The 13639-nt window shown below is 42.5% G+C and overlaps 1 protein-coding gene across 2 annotated transcripts in view; it reads right to left on the bottom strand.

Annotated features, from left to right (window-relative positions):
• thoc2 (THO complex 2) overlaps positions 1 to 13639 on the bottom strand; it is a 150225-nt gene that overhangs the window by 75691 nt on the left and 60895 nt on the right. For both annotated transcript variants that reach the window (XR_011593590.1, XM_070882709.1), the window contains exons 16-21: positions 11358 to 11442; positions 9302 to 9395; positions 7663 to 7743; positions 7456 to 7552; positions 3661 to 3778; positions 1675 to 1854 (exon numbers count right to left, since the gene is read on the bottom strand). Coding sequence is in view for 1 of the 2 variants with exons in the window: in XM_070882709.1 (XP_070738810.1) it covers positions 1675 to 1854; positions 3661 to 3778; positions 7456 to 7552; positions 7663 to 7743; positions 9302 to 9395; positions 11358 to 11442 (655 nt within the window). In the remaining variant the exon portion in view is untranslated. The remainder of the gene's footprint in view (positions 1 to 1674; positions 1855 to 3660; positions 3779 to 7455; positions 7553 to 7662; positions 7744 to 9301; positions 9396 to 11357; positions 11443 to 13639) is intronic.

Here is a 13639-nt window from a genome sequence, read left to right as displayed (position 1 = left end):
CAGGGGACTTGTCTACCTTGAGTCCCATTAGCCTGTCCAGCACTACCTCCCTCGTGATAGTGATTGTCTCAAGGTCCTTCCTTCCCACATTCCCGTGACCAGCAATTTTTGGCATGGTTCTTGTGTCTTCCACTGTGAAGACCGAAGCAAAATAATTGTTTAAGGTCTCAGCCATTTCCACATTTCCCATTATTAAATCCCCCTTCTCATCTTCTCAGGGACCAACATTTACTTTGGTCACTCTCTCTTCCGTTTTATATATCGGTAAAAGCTTTTACGATCTGTTTTTATGTTATGCGCAAGTTTACTTTCGTAATCTATCTTTCTTTTCTTCATTGCTTTCTTAGTCATTCTTTGCTGTCGTTTAAAATTTCCCCAATCTTCTAGTTTCCCACTAACCTTGGCCACCTTATACACATTGGTTTTTAATTTGATACTCTCCTTTATTTCCTTGGTTATCCACGGCTGGTTATCCCTTTTCTTACCGCCCTTCTTTTTCACTGGAATATATTTTTGTTGAGCTGGTCTCAGCATGGAGCCAGAGAAGAAAATCTAGCTCACTACTTGCAGTAGTACCCCAATGTACCCCTGATTTATTTTCAGTCCTGGTGCTGAAATGAAAAGTGCAGCAAGAGTAGGGCTTGTAAATTGCATGGTATGAGATTGAAAGGGAGCAGCAAAGTGTGCAGCATGGATTGTGAAATGTCGTCTGTTGGTTCTTCGGTTGAATAAATGCATGCATTGGTTAACTGCAGTTGTAATATCAATGTTTGGATCAGAAAGCTAGATCTTAAGTTGGGTGGGTGGAGAATTTGGAGATGAATGTTGAAAAATGTGTTTCGCATGCAACTGCATTTTTCAGAGTATTGCAGGGTTGTTATGAAATTATCATAAACAGATGTATTTGGGACATTTTTTTTTGCTGCAATGTGATTGACGATTAGAGTTTTTGCGACAATTCTTTGGGTGGGGGACAGGGTGAGAGAAGTTTTTTCCAATTTGATAGGATAACAAAAAGTAGAAGCAGAAAAATAAGACCAAACTTAAAATGAAAAAGACAAAGACATATTCATAACAGAAATGATAGTCAATATTTTCACTGTAAGTACAAGAAATATGAGAGATCAATCATAGTCCCTTTTTTGTATGCATTCTTGGGTTATGGGCCAAGAAGTGGTGGGCCACCTTCTTGAACCGCTTGTCTGTATGGTGAAGATGCTCCTACAATGCTGTTAGGTCAGGAGCTCCAGAATTTTGACCCGGCAGTGATGAAGGAACAGTGATAAAGGAACAATGATATATCTGCAAGTCAGGATAGTATATGACTTGGAGGTGATCTTGAAGCTGACTGTGTTCCTATGCTCTTGTCCATCTTGACAATGGATGTTTGGAAGGTGCTGCTTAATGGCAAGTTGCTGTCGTACATCCTCCAGATCGTGCACACTGCAACGACGGTATACCGGTGGTGGAGGGGATTGGTGTTGAGGCGATTGGATATGATGCTCATCAATCAGACTGCTTTGTCTAGAAAATACACAGTACTCCTCGGATACGAACCAAGCGTGACAAACAGAATTCCTAAAATAGCTTTGTCAAGCAATTTTACAACCAACTCTGCACACAAATTGTCATAAGGATTATTAAACGAATTCATTGCATATTTGTAATGCTTACCTGATCGTACAATTTCCCAACTAATTTGAGATGCTTCTCACCCCCTTCCTGGAAAATAACACCATTTCTCTGCTGGGCCATAAGGAGACAAAGGGGAAGTGCTAGGTCATGGTCAAGCAGTGCATCTTTTAGTCGCTGGGATGATTTCTTTGTGTTCCGAATCTGGCCGAAGTAGCCACCCTGAAGCAGAAAAAATATTTTATGATATACAAGTCCCCAAACATCTCCTGCACCCGCCTCCCCAAACAAAACAAGAGACCCTTGCAGGAAATAAAAACCCAAGCATTAATTCAAAACACAAAAATCGCAATTGGATGGTAGAATTTCGTAGTTTCTAATTATAACACAAAGGATTGTCACTTCTGTATGTTACAAGAGATCTCAACCAAATCAAAACCACACATATAGTAGCTAACCTTAAAATGTTTTGCCACCAATAGCAAAATAAAGCAATATAAATAGGAATGCTTGACTTCTGTTCATATATATGGGCTCAATTTTGGCCGAGCTCGTTTTTCGGCACACTTACCGAAATTGCTCCACTTATGTAGGGTCCGAGATGCGGCAAAAAAAAATGTTGGCATTTTGGCCGCTGTCCGGCCTCTTCACTGCAGTCGTGCAGCGTGGCCAATCGTTCTGCGCTGGAAAATGTGCCAGGACAGCTGCACATGCGCAGTGGTGATTTGTGATGTCTGCGCATGCGCAGTAGCGCTGCCAGTCTCCAACAATAGTCCCAATTGATGTAGGTCTCTGTGTCAGTTTGAGAGCGGGGTGATGTTCTTCCTCCCTGTGTTGCTGGGCTCCTTCAGGTTAAATACTCTGCATTTATTCTGCCTCCTTTGTTGGACGAGGGGCGGGCAGATCTGATAGTAATCACCGGCAGGCAGGAGCACTATCAGATCTCCTGCCCGCCCCGAGCCCAGGCAGAGTGGCCTCCTGGTGCGTTGTCCCGCCCCTAGCCCAGGCAGAGTGGCCTCCCGGTGCGTTGTCCTGCCCCTAACCCAGGCCGAGTGGCCTCCCGCACCGACCTGCTGCCTTCCAAGGATGAGGCAGAAAGGTGAATTGCAGTTTGAAGATGAAGGTAGGACTTCAATTTTTTAAAATTTCTTATAGAATTGTTAGTAATTTGTTTGCAAACATTGCTAAGGGTAAGGCTTGGTTGGTTTAGGTGCAGGTCCTCTCCGCTTCCCGCCCCTATTCCAGGCCGAATGGCCTCCGATGTACCTACCTGCGCCGATTTCTTCAACTCTCTGCATGGGTTTTCTGAAGTGGCCACTTAGCTGGCCTATGTAGAAATGGAGTAACTATTAGCTGGCCAAAGTTGCCGAAATGGGCAGATCTGGCGTACGTGGCTGGTAACGCCCCCTTTTAAGAAAAAAAAACGAACCTAAAAAAATTTTAACTAAGTGAGTTATGCTGGTGCAAATTGATTAGGGAAACTGGGGACTTTTAAGTTACGCCAGAAAAAGGTTACTCCAAAAAAATAACGGAGCAACTCCTGGCCAAAATCGAGCCCAATAAAACCATTTCCTCTTCCTTATCCCCTCCTAAATAATGATTGAGATTTACCGTGGCCGTGCCTATTACATGACAAATTAATTTTACTTAAGGAAACAATCACACAAAAAAAAAGGCTGCATAAGCCAACAAAAAAAAAAAAAATGATGAATTGGCAAATGTCACAACTGACCCAATATTTATACAATTTTGCAACCTGGTTAGACTTGTGAAAAAATTCTGTTGGAACAATAACTCCATGTACCTGGAGTGGTCCTTCATAGCGTTTCCGACATTTTAACAAAAGTTGCTCCTTCCCATTTATTTCAATGTGGAGCACAGATTACTGGAATCTACACAGCTCAAGGGGGTTATTTTTGCCATATCTCAAGTAGGATCTTCACAGTAAATTTGCCAATGTTTGGTCAGTAGCCCTAAATAACCATTTACAACATCTTAAATCGCGATATCTCGATAAAATTGCCTTGCCTCAGCTTTTAACTGCTCTCCACCAGTCATGGCTTCCAATTGCTCAGTTGTCATTTCCTCTGTAATTTCAATACCAGCCATCTTCTGTACCACTTCTTTCAAGATCAGCAGATCGAAACTGCATTGAACAAAGTGAAGAATAATTTGAACACAAATCAGCAGTGACCACAAGAAGAAGAAAAATATAACCTTTTAGTTTTATTAGGCCCAAGTTTCCACATGATTTGCGCCTGATTTTTAGGAACAACTGGTGGAGAACGGACTATCTTAGAAATCGCAATTCTCCACATTTTTTTTTCTGCAGTTCTAGTCAGTTAGAACAGTTTCACTTTGGAACAGAATTTTTTCTTCAAAAGGGGGCGTGTCCGGCCACTGACGCCTGATTTCAAAGTTTCCACAGTGAAAACGTACTCCAAACTAACTTAGAATGGAGCAAGAGAAGATTTTTGTAGAACTGAAAAAACCTTGTCTACACATTACAAAAATCAGGCGCAGGTTACAAATTAGGCGTCCAGAACGAGGTGGGGGGGGAGGAGGGGGGGGGGAAGGGAAGTCATTAAATTCTACAATAAATCCTTATTTATACTTCTACAAATATTTTACAAATAAATCCAACCTGAATAAACATTTATAAGCAAAGAAAAGATTAAATAAACCATCTTCCTACCTGTGTGAAAGTGCTTCAGGCAGCTCAGCGGCGTCGTTCCCACGAACGGGAGGGAGGGAGGGGCAGTCGGGCAGTAAGCAGGCAGCAAGCAGCCTTCCACTTGAGGTGGAAGCCTTACAGTCACCTCAGCAGTGTGACGTCATTCCCGCGAACGGGAGGGAGGGAGGAGGCAGCCGTTCCCAACGGCGGGCGAGGGGGGGGGGGAAGGAGGCAGTGAGAAGGCTGCAGGAAGCCTCAGAAGTTGAGCAGCCATTCCAGAGGGCAGGGGGGGTGGGGGGGGGGGGGAAGAGAAAGAGGCCGTCGGACAATGGCTGCCTCAACTTCTGAGGCTTCCTGCAGCCTTCTCACTGCTGCAAGAAGCCTCAGTGCTGATCATAGAAGGGCAATGTGCTTTTATTAAAAAATGTTCAAAAATTAAACAGCTACAAAGAACTACAAAAATGGCCGAGTGCCAATGTTTCCTTCACACTGCGCGTGCGCGAACGCTCCAACGCGCAGGATTGCCGGCACGAAAAAAACTAATTTAAATGGTACCCGCCCCCTCCCACTTACACAATCGGCGCGAGTGATAGGCTCCGCCCCCGCCCCCCTGGACGCCGCGCCAAGCAGACATGGAGCTGTAGGGCGCTCCAGAATCGCGTGTCTTTTTTCAGGCGCCGTTTTTGGCGCGAAAAACGGGCGCCCAGCTCAGAGGGGCGCCGGTTTTGTAGCGTGTGGAAACTTGGGGCCTTTCTCTCTACCCACAACAGGACTGAATATTTACCGTATAAAATTAATTTAAGCAGCAAATTGTTTGCTTCTACATTCTTGTAATTCACTCAGTACCACAAAAGGTTAAATTATGACTAACGAGGATTCAGATAGAATTGAGGATGCAGTTATGTGCCTCAACTTCCGAATCTCAAATTTGTCTCCATGGGGAGGAGCCCATAAAAACATAAAAATCACAACAGTTATCGAACCAGATACACAAATGCCTGCTGATAAACATAGAAAATAGGCGCAGGAGCAGGCCATTCGGTCCTGCACCGCCATTCAATATCATGCAACCTCAGTACCCCACCCCTGCCTTCTCTCCATGCCCCTGATCCCTTTAACTCGCTTTTGAAAATGTCCAACGAACTGGACTCAACAACTTTCTGTGGCAGAGAATTTCACAGGTTCACAAATCTCTGGGTCAAAAAGTTTCTCCTCATCTCGGTCCTATATGGCTTACCCCTTATCTTTAGACTGTGACCCCTGGTTCTGGACTTCCCCAACATCGGGAACATTCTGCCTGCATCTAACCTGTCCAGTCCCATCAGAATTTTATGTTTCTATGAGATCCCCTCTCATTCTTCTAAATTCCAGTGAGTATAAGCCGAGCCGATCCAGTCTTTCCTCATATGTCAGTCCTGTCATCCCAGGAATCAGTCTGGTGAACCTTCGCTGCACTCCCTCAATAGCAAGCACATCCTTCCTCAGATTAGGAGACCAAAACTGCACACAATACTCAAGGTGTGGTCTCAACCAAGGCCCTGTACAACTGCAGTAAGACCTCCCTGTTCCTGTACGCAAATTCCGTCGCTATGAAGGCCAGCATGTCATTTGCTTTCTTTGCTGTCTGCTGTACCTGCATGCCTACCTTCAATGACTGCTGTACCATGACACCCAGGTCTCTTTGCATCTCCCCTTTTACTAATCTGTCACCATTCAGATAATAATCTGCCTTCCTGTTTTTGCCACCAAAGTGGAAAATCACACATTTATCCACATGACACTGCATCTGCCATGCACTTGCCCATTCACCGAACCTGTCCAAGTCCCCCTGCAGCCTCTTAGCATCCTCTTCGCAGCTTGCACTGCCACCCAGCTTCGTATCACCTGCAAACTTGGAGATATTACCTTCAATTCCTTCGTCTAAATCATTAATGTTTATTGTAAATAGCTGGGGTCCCAGCACTGAAGCCTGCGGCACCCCACTAGTCACTGCCTGCCATTCTGAAAAGGACCTGTTTATTCCTACTCTTTGCTTCCTGTCTGCAAAACAGTTCTCTATCCATGTCAATACATTACCCCCAATAGCATGTGGCTTAATTTTGCACAATAATCTCGTGTGGGATCTTGTCAAAAGCCTTTTGAAAGTCCAAATACACCACATCCACTGGTTCTCCCTTATCCACTCTACTAGATACAACCTCAAAAAACTCGAAGATTTGTCAAGTACAATTTCCCTTTCATAAATCTATGCTGTCTTGGACCGATCCCGTCACTGCTTTCCAAATGCACTGCTATTACATCTTTAGTTGATTCCAGCATTTTTCCCACAACTGATGTCAGGTTAACCGGTCGATAATTCCCCGTTTTCTCTCTCCCTTCTTTTTTTAAAAAGTGGGGTTACATGAGTAATCCTCCAATCCACAGGAACTGATTGAGAGTCCATGGAATGTTGGAAAATGACCACCAATGTATCTACTATTTCTAGGGCCACTTCCTGAAGTACTCTGGGATGCAGACTATCAGGCCCTGAGGATTTATCGGCCTACAGTCCTTTCAATTTCCCTGCAAGCTATAGGTCAGTCATTAGTAAAGGTTCAGAAGTAGAGATGTTTCAGCTGAAATTGGCGCTGGAGAAAAAAAAAAGAACCAAAATTCACAAGATTTTTCTCCTAAATCTAACCACTTAGCTTCGAAAAAAATAATAACATTCTTATACCAGATTGCATAGCAAGGTACACAATTTGCGGATTTCAGTTTGCTCAGAACTTATACAGGTTGAACCGCCCTTATCTGGAACCACTCCGTGTCCAGTACCATTCCCGGTAGCGCATGCGCAGAACGCTGACATGAGCAAATTGAAGTCCTTCCTCGCTGCCGACTCCCGTAATCGCTGGCCTGACCCCGCGATCCACCGCCCCATGATCTCTCTGCCGCACTCCCAGCCCCAAGCCAGCCAGCCTCGATATCCCCTTGCTCACTACTTGTACCATCCAATTTAATGTGACCACCCCTCATCCAGAAAACTCCCTTATCCAGAACAGGCTAGGTCCCGAGGGCTCCGGATAAGGGAGGTTCAACCTGTACTTGTTTATTGATGCACACAACTTCAATTAAATCTCTTGCATTTCTTATGCATACAATAACTATACCTTTTCCCAGCCTTTAGTTGGTTTGCAACATACTGCAGAAGACCAGTGAGTTCGATTGGATATTTTCTGAAAATCGCACCACAAAAACTTGCCAGACCTGTTCAGAGAGATAGTTTCAAATTTGTGTCATACCATTAATATAAAAGAAGATTTCTTTAAAAAAAACATCTGTGAATCTTGGAAGTCTGAATGAAAAATTCCACTGACTCTGCAACCAGGTTGAGATTGTGGTGTCATCGTGCTTCATCCTCTCTTTTTCAGGATTAGCCAGAGCTTCAATGATGCAATCTTTTCACAAGTTAAAAGAAAACTGTAAACTTGAAATGAAGCAACAACATTGATTCTGACAGAACATTTTCAGCAACTGTGTGAAATCTCCCAACTCAAAGCAATTCCTCATCTTTAAACCCAGAGAGACAACATATAACATTCCACAATATATGGCAGTATTACATTTTTCATGCAATTTTCCACTGAGTATTGATTTTCTGCAACTGTTACAATTCAGTATGGCTTAATCAAACATGCAAAACAGAAAACTGCTCCAATATGAAATAGAAGTACAAGAATTGTTATTTGCATATTTTACACATCACAAACAGAAACAGATTTAAAGCTGTAGAAATACTCTAGTTTCAGTGTTCGAAAACAATGGTGAATTGTCAAATCAAATTTAATTTTTCTATTTTCTATCCAATATTTGACCAAAATTAATCCAACAACAGTTGCGTACCTTTATAATATAAATTGTGCCTGCTGGGTCTATCATTTATATTGTAACTGTCGTGTGTTTAAGACTTTTTTTTCCTACTGGTGAATATCTATTATTCATCAATTATTACACAAAATATTTCGACCTCGTTACCTTCCATAAAAGTTCTACCCATTACATTACACTTCCTGGACGATCCCACTAAATATTCCTGAAATATTTTTCATAAACTTAAAAAAAATCAAATTTATCCTGAAGCTCAACACCCCCTCCTCCCCCATCACACGTCATCAAATAGCATACCACACATGGTAAATTTCTGAATATCTTAAGTTCTGTATCTTTTATATATTGATTAAAAAAAACATGTATCCAAAGCTCGGTGAAGGGACATAAAAGTTCCCGGCAATGTGATTTGCTGAGCTGGAGCAGTTCCAGTTCCAGATCACCGCTTGCCTCAGGTTAAAAATCATACCCTTAACGCTGTTTGATACAGAGGTACTTTATGGTGCACAGGAATGACTCCTGCACTTCACATCATCAGCAGTGTCATAATCAGGTGAAAATACTATTTATTTTTAATGTGGAAAGTAGTTTTACCAAAAAGAATAGTCTCATTCTTCTCTCCAACATTGCTTCTGTTGTATGTAAAACTATATTGGCATTGGGGGAGGGGGGGGGGGGGAGGTTGATCTTGTATACTGCACTTTTGCCTTTTAGAGGCATCACACATCTGAAGACAATTTGTAAAGGAACTTTGACCAGAGGCATGCTTGACGACATGAATCAGATTGGGTGTGTTGGGGAAGAATGGGAAATTCAGAAAAAACAGATACTGCACAGTGTAGAGCACAATGGAAAACAATAATGAATCCCTTGAATCCTGCCCATTTAAAACATGCTCCAAAGATCCAGTATCAAACTCATTTTAAAAACATTGCAGAAATGCTCAAAGCGTCCAAATAAACTCAGTCAACTAAGATAAATAGTGCTTTTTCAGTTACCAGGAATATTTTTAATTCTGAATAGTTCTTAACCACTGCATTCGTTTTATTAATTGATATATCCATCCAATGTAAAGAACATCAAGTTGATGTTAATCAATATAAATAAACAGCTGCTTAAAAAGGATACAAGCCAAGACATCATAGTTCAAGGAAGTGAGGTATTTCAAAGAATCCACAACAGGAGTAATTAGGTTGTCATATTTCTGAATTTGTGATAAAATCTATATTTAAAAAAAAAAAACAGGTGTGAAAAAGAGGCACTCAATATGGTTACTGGAACAAGAATGGTTGACTATTACAACAAGAGAACCTATTATAAATTGAGATACTGCATGCAGTTATTTTTTAATTGCGCACTCATGACATTAGAGTCTTCAAAACAATCGATGCTTGTCTTAAGTTAAAAGAAATGGCTGCATTTCAATTCGTTTAATGTCAAAGTACGGAAAGAGACAATGAATTAAACTATGGATTTGCAAGTATCCAACTGATACTTGACTCTGTGTCAAACACAAATAGAAATATTAAACTTCCATTTATATAGTGCCTTTCACATCCTAAGGACACCCGAAAGCACTCACAGACAATGAATTTGTTTTAAAGGCAGTCACTGTTGTAAATGCAGGGAAATGCAGCAGCCATATTGGACACAGGAAGCGACCAAAAACATAATCATAGGCAGTCCCTCGGAATCGAAGACGACTTGCTTCCACTCCCAAAGTTCTCTGGTGGCTGAACAGTCCAATACGAGAGGCACAGACCCTGTCACAGGTGGGACAGACATTCGTCCAGGGAAGGGGTGGGTGGGGCTGGTTTGCTACGCGCTCCTTCCACTGTCTGCGCTTGACCTCTTCACGCTCTTTGCGTTGAGACTCGAAGAACTCAATGCCCTCCCGGATGCACTTTCTCCACCTCGGGCGGTCTTCGGCCAGGGTCTCCCAGGTGTAAGTGGTAATGTCGCATTTTACCAGGGAGGCTTTGAGGGTGTCCTTGTAACGCTTCCGCTGCCCACCTTTGGTTTGTTTACCATGAAGGAGCTCCGCATAAAGCATTTGCTTCGGGAGTCTCATATCTGGCATGTGAACTATGTGGCCTGCCCAGCAAAGCTGATCGAGTGTGGTCTGTGCTTCAATACTGGGGATGTTCGCCTGGACGAGAACACTGATGTTGGTGCGCCTGTCCTCCCAGGGGATTTGCAGGTGTTGTATCTCCAGCGACTTGAGGTGCCTTCTATACATCTTCCATGCCTCAGATCCATACCAAAAACAACAATGAGATAAATAACCAAATATTATTCTTTTGGTGGTGCTGGTTGAGGAACACCAAGAGAACTCCCTTGCTTTTCCTTGAATGGTGCCTTCAGATTTTTTGCATCAATCTGAGGCAAATGGCTCGAGTTTAATGTCTCACCAAAAGGCCGCACCTCCTCCACAGTGTAACACTTTCTCAGTCGTCCACTGAACGGTCAGTGTCGATATTGCGCTCAAGTCTCTGGAGTGGGGCTTGGACCCATGCCTTTTGACTCAAAGGCAAGAGTGCTACCCCGGAGCCAAGGTTGGCAACTTAGTGAATTAAATATACATTCTTTTTTGCCAAAGCACAAAACTCACTGCTCATTTAATTAATATCTGGCAGAATCCAAATTTTAGAAAGGGATATTGGAATTGAATGAACATTCGAAGGAATGAAGAAACAATTTACATCCTTACAATTGCCATTCTTCAGGTTAAGTTTATACATAAAAAGCATAGCTATCTGGTGAACATAGTGCAAAGTAGTGCATATAGAGTAATAACCTGGTTACATTCAACAATTTGCACGTTTACCAGTTTTTTTACAGTAACAAATTCTGTGATGGGCAAGTCACATGATAGCAACACTAAGGAACAGAACATATTTCAAGCCAGTGCCAGCAATGAACTCTCTCAGTTCAGATAGATGCAGGACAAAGCTCTTTCCATAATGCCCAACTTTAGCTATTGGACTGAGTTTGTCCAAATTGGATTCTTGCAGCCAGCAGGGAGAGGGATTCTTTTAGCCCAGAGGTGTAGCTAGCATTCAAATCTACATCCCAGAGGTAATTTAGTGTACACCCACTTGGCCCAGTAAAAGCCATTATACTTTGGCATTCATGTTGACGCAAGTAATCTCTATTCACATAAAGTGGTCACAAAAGAACGTACATAATCAAACAGGATTGTTGGATTACTGTGACTCAGCTTTCCAATTTGTCTTCCAGAAGGCTTTACATTTTCCTTTGTCAGTCGCCTGGAAAATAGTGAAAAATGAGAATATGGTTTTAGTATTATCTCTACATTTATGGTTTAAAAGTATATCAATATATTGCAAAATGTTATGTTAAAAGGCAGCATTTAAACATCGCATTTTCATTAAATGAAAGGTTGTACATGATGGAACCGGTGGTCTGCAGCAGTCGGTTATTGCTTAATTGAAAGGGAGAAAGGACATGCAAAAGCTCATTAGAAATATCAAGTCAAATGGCAGAAAACTGCATTGTTTTTAGTTGCAGAGTACAAATAGTAACTTGAATCATGAAATGTCAGTTAATTGTAGAAATTTTGCATTCGCTGTGCATCCACAGTAAATTGATCACTTTAATCTGATTGTGTCACAGTGTTTTTCATTTCCTACGTGGCAAGCCACTGCTTTTATTGTTACAGGTATACAATCCATAACTCTCAGATGTATGGGCCTTCATTTCTACTTCAGTAACCACAATATTACGGGCTCAATTTTCCCCAATTATCTGAGCCTTTTTTTTTTTGAGTAAATTAAAATCTCCAAGTTTCCGCGCTAGTATAGTTCACTTCGGTAGGACATTTTTCAGCTATGATTTTTTTTTAACCTCATTGGGGGAGTAACCAGCCACCCGCGCCAATTCTGGCCATTTAAGCAAGTTTGGCCAGCTCCGATTTACTCCAATTTTTCTTAGAACGGCTTATGTGACCACTCTGGAAAAACCTTCTGGGCAGTTAACAAAATCGGAGCAGGTAAGAGAATCAGCACAGCAGATGCAGTTCCATGGCCCGGACAGCAACAGCAGAGAGGGAGCGGGGAGGGGGGGGGGGGGGGGGGGAAAGAGAGAGAGAAAGAGGAAAGAGGGGTAGCCTTTTAGTTTAGGTTACGAGCGGCATTGGGAGGGGAGGGAGGCCTTTCGGTCAGGGTTAGGAGCGGCACTCGACACTGGGAGGCCTTTCAGCCAGGACGAGCAGTGGCAACCAGCACTGGGAGGAGGAAGGCCTTTCGGCCACGGTTAGGAGCAGCACTGGGCACCAGGAGGGGGCAGGGGAAATAGACTTTTGACACAAACACTAAGAATTTAATGATGGAACGCTGCTGCAATGTGCTTGTGCAGGTTGCTGTGAGCGGGCCAGAATGTGTTGTAGGTTTCACTTTCCAGCTTCAGTGTGTCCCTCGTTACACTGGCAACCCAATATATTTGGCACAGATCTTGGGCTCCATCCCCAAAGTTAAAGGACAGGCTAGGCGCTGCCAAAATCAACAATTCAAACGGGGAAAGTTGGATGATTTTTCTTTGGCGTAGTTGGGCCCAAAGAAAACGGGCGTAACTCTTCAAGTACGCAAAAAAAACAGCTTTAGGGAAAATTGAGCCCTAGATTGCAGCATTTGTTCACATATCTGCAATTTTTCATGACTTCTGCCACTTTGGAAAAAGCCTCTGCTACAAAGCTGATTGTACACAGAATAGTTTAAGAAGATTCAGCTTAAAACTTACATTTCTTTACATGGCGCTAAATACTTTTTGTTTTAGTGCTGCATTAAATTGTAATAAAATCTGAACCATAATTACTACTACTACTCTGCCAAGATCTCCGAACCATTACAAAACAAGCATAAATGATTAACTTTTGAAAATTCACATGATTCTTTTAACTCATTCATAAAAGTTAACAAATTGAAGCAGTATTGACGAGGAAGAAGAGTTTCAATTTATACAGTGCTTTGCAAGTATATCTCCCGAAGACAATTACTTTTGAATTGTAGTCACTGTTATGTAGGCAAATGCAGCAACAAGTTTGCACACAACAAGGTCCCACAAACAGCAACTAGATAAGTAACTATTTAATCTGTTTTTGTTGTTTTGGAAGGATAAAGGTTTTCCGGGATACCAGGAGAACTTGGCCAATCTTCATCAAGTAGTGCCTTGGGATTTTTATGCTTACCTGATGAGGCCTCATATGTGCTATTGACACACTGATCACGGTACCAATGTGTTCGGATGGTCTGCACCTGGGCAGGACCGGAACCAATGTCCCAGGGGGAGTGTTTGCTAGTGCTGTTGGGGAGAAGTTAAACTAATATGGCAGGGGGATGGGAACCTATGCAGGGAGGCAGAGGGAAATAAAAAGGGAGACAGAGGCAAAAGATAGAAAGGAGAATCGTAAAAGTGGAGGGCAGAGAAACCCAAGGCAAAAAATAAAAA

Source organism: Pristiophorus japonicus, chromosome 6 (assembly GCF_044704955.1).
Source record: "Pristiophorus japonicus isolate sPriJap1 chromosome 6, sPriJap1.hap1, whole genome shotgun sequence".
NCBI classification, from domain to species: domain Eukaryota; kingdom Metazoa; phylum Chordata; class Chondrichthyes; family Pristiophoridae; genus Pristiophorus; species Pristiophorus japonicus.
Note: the sequence above shows the minus strand (reverse complement) of the source record. Positions and strands in the feature narration are given on the sequence as shown.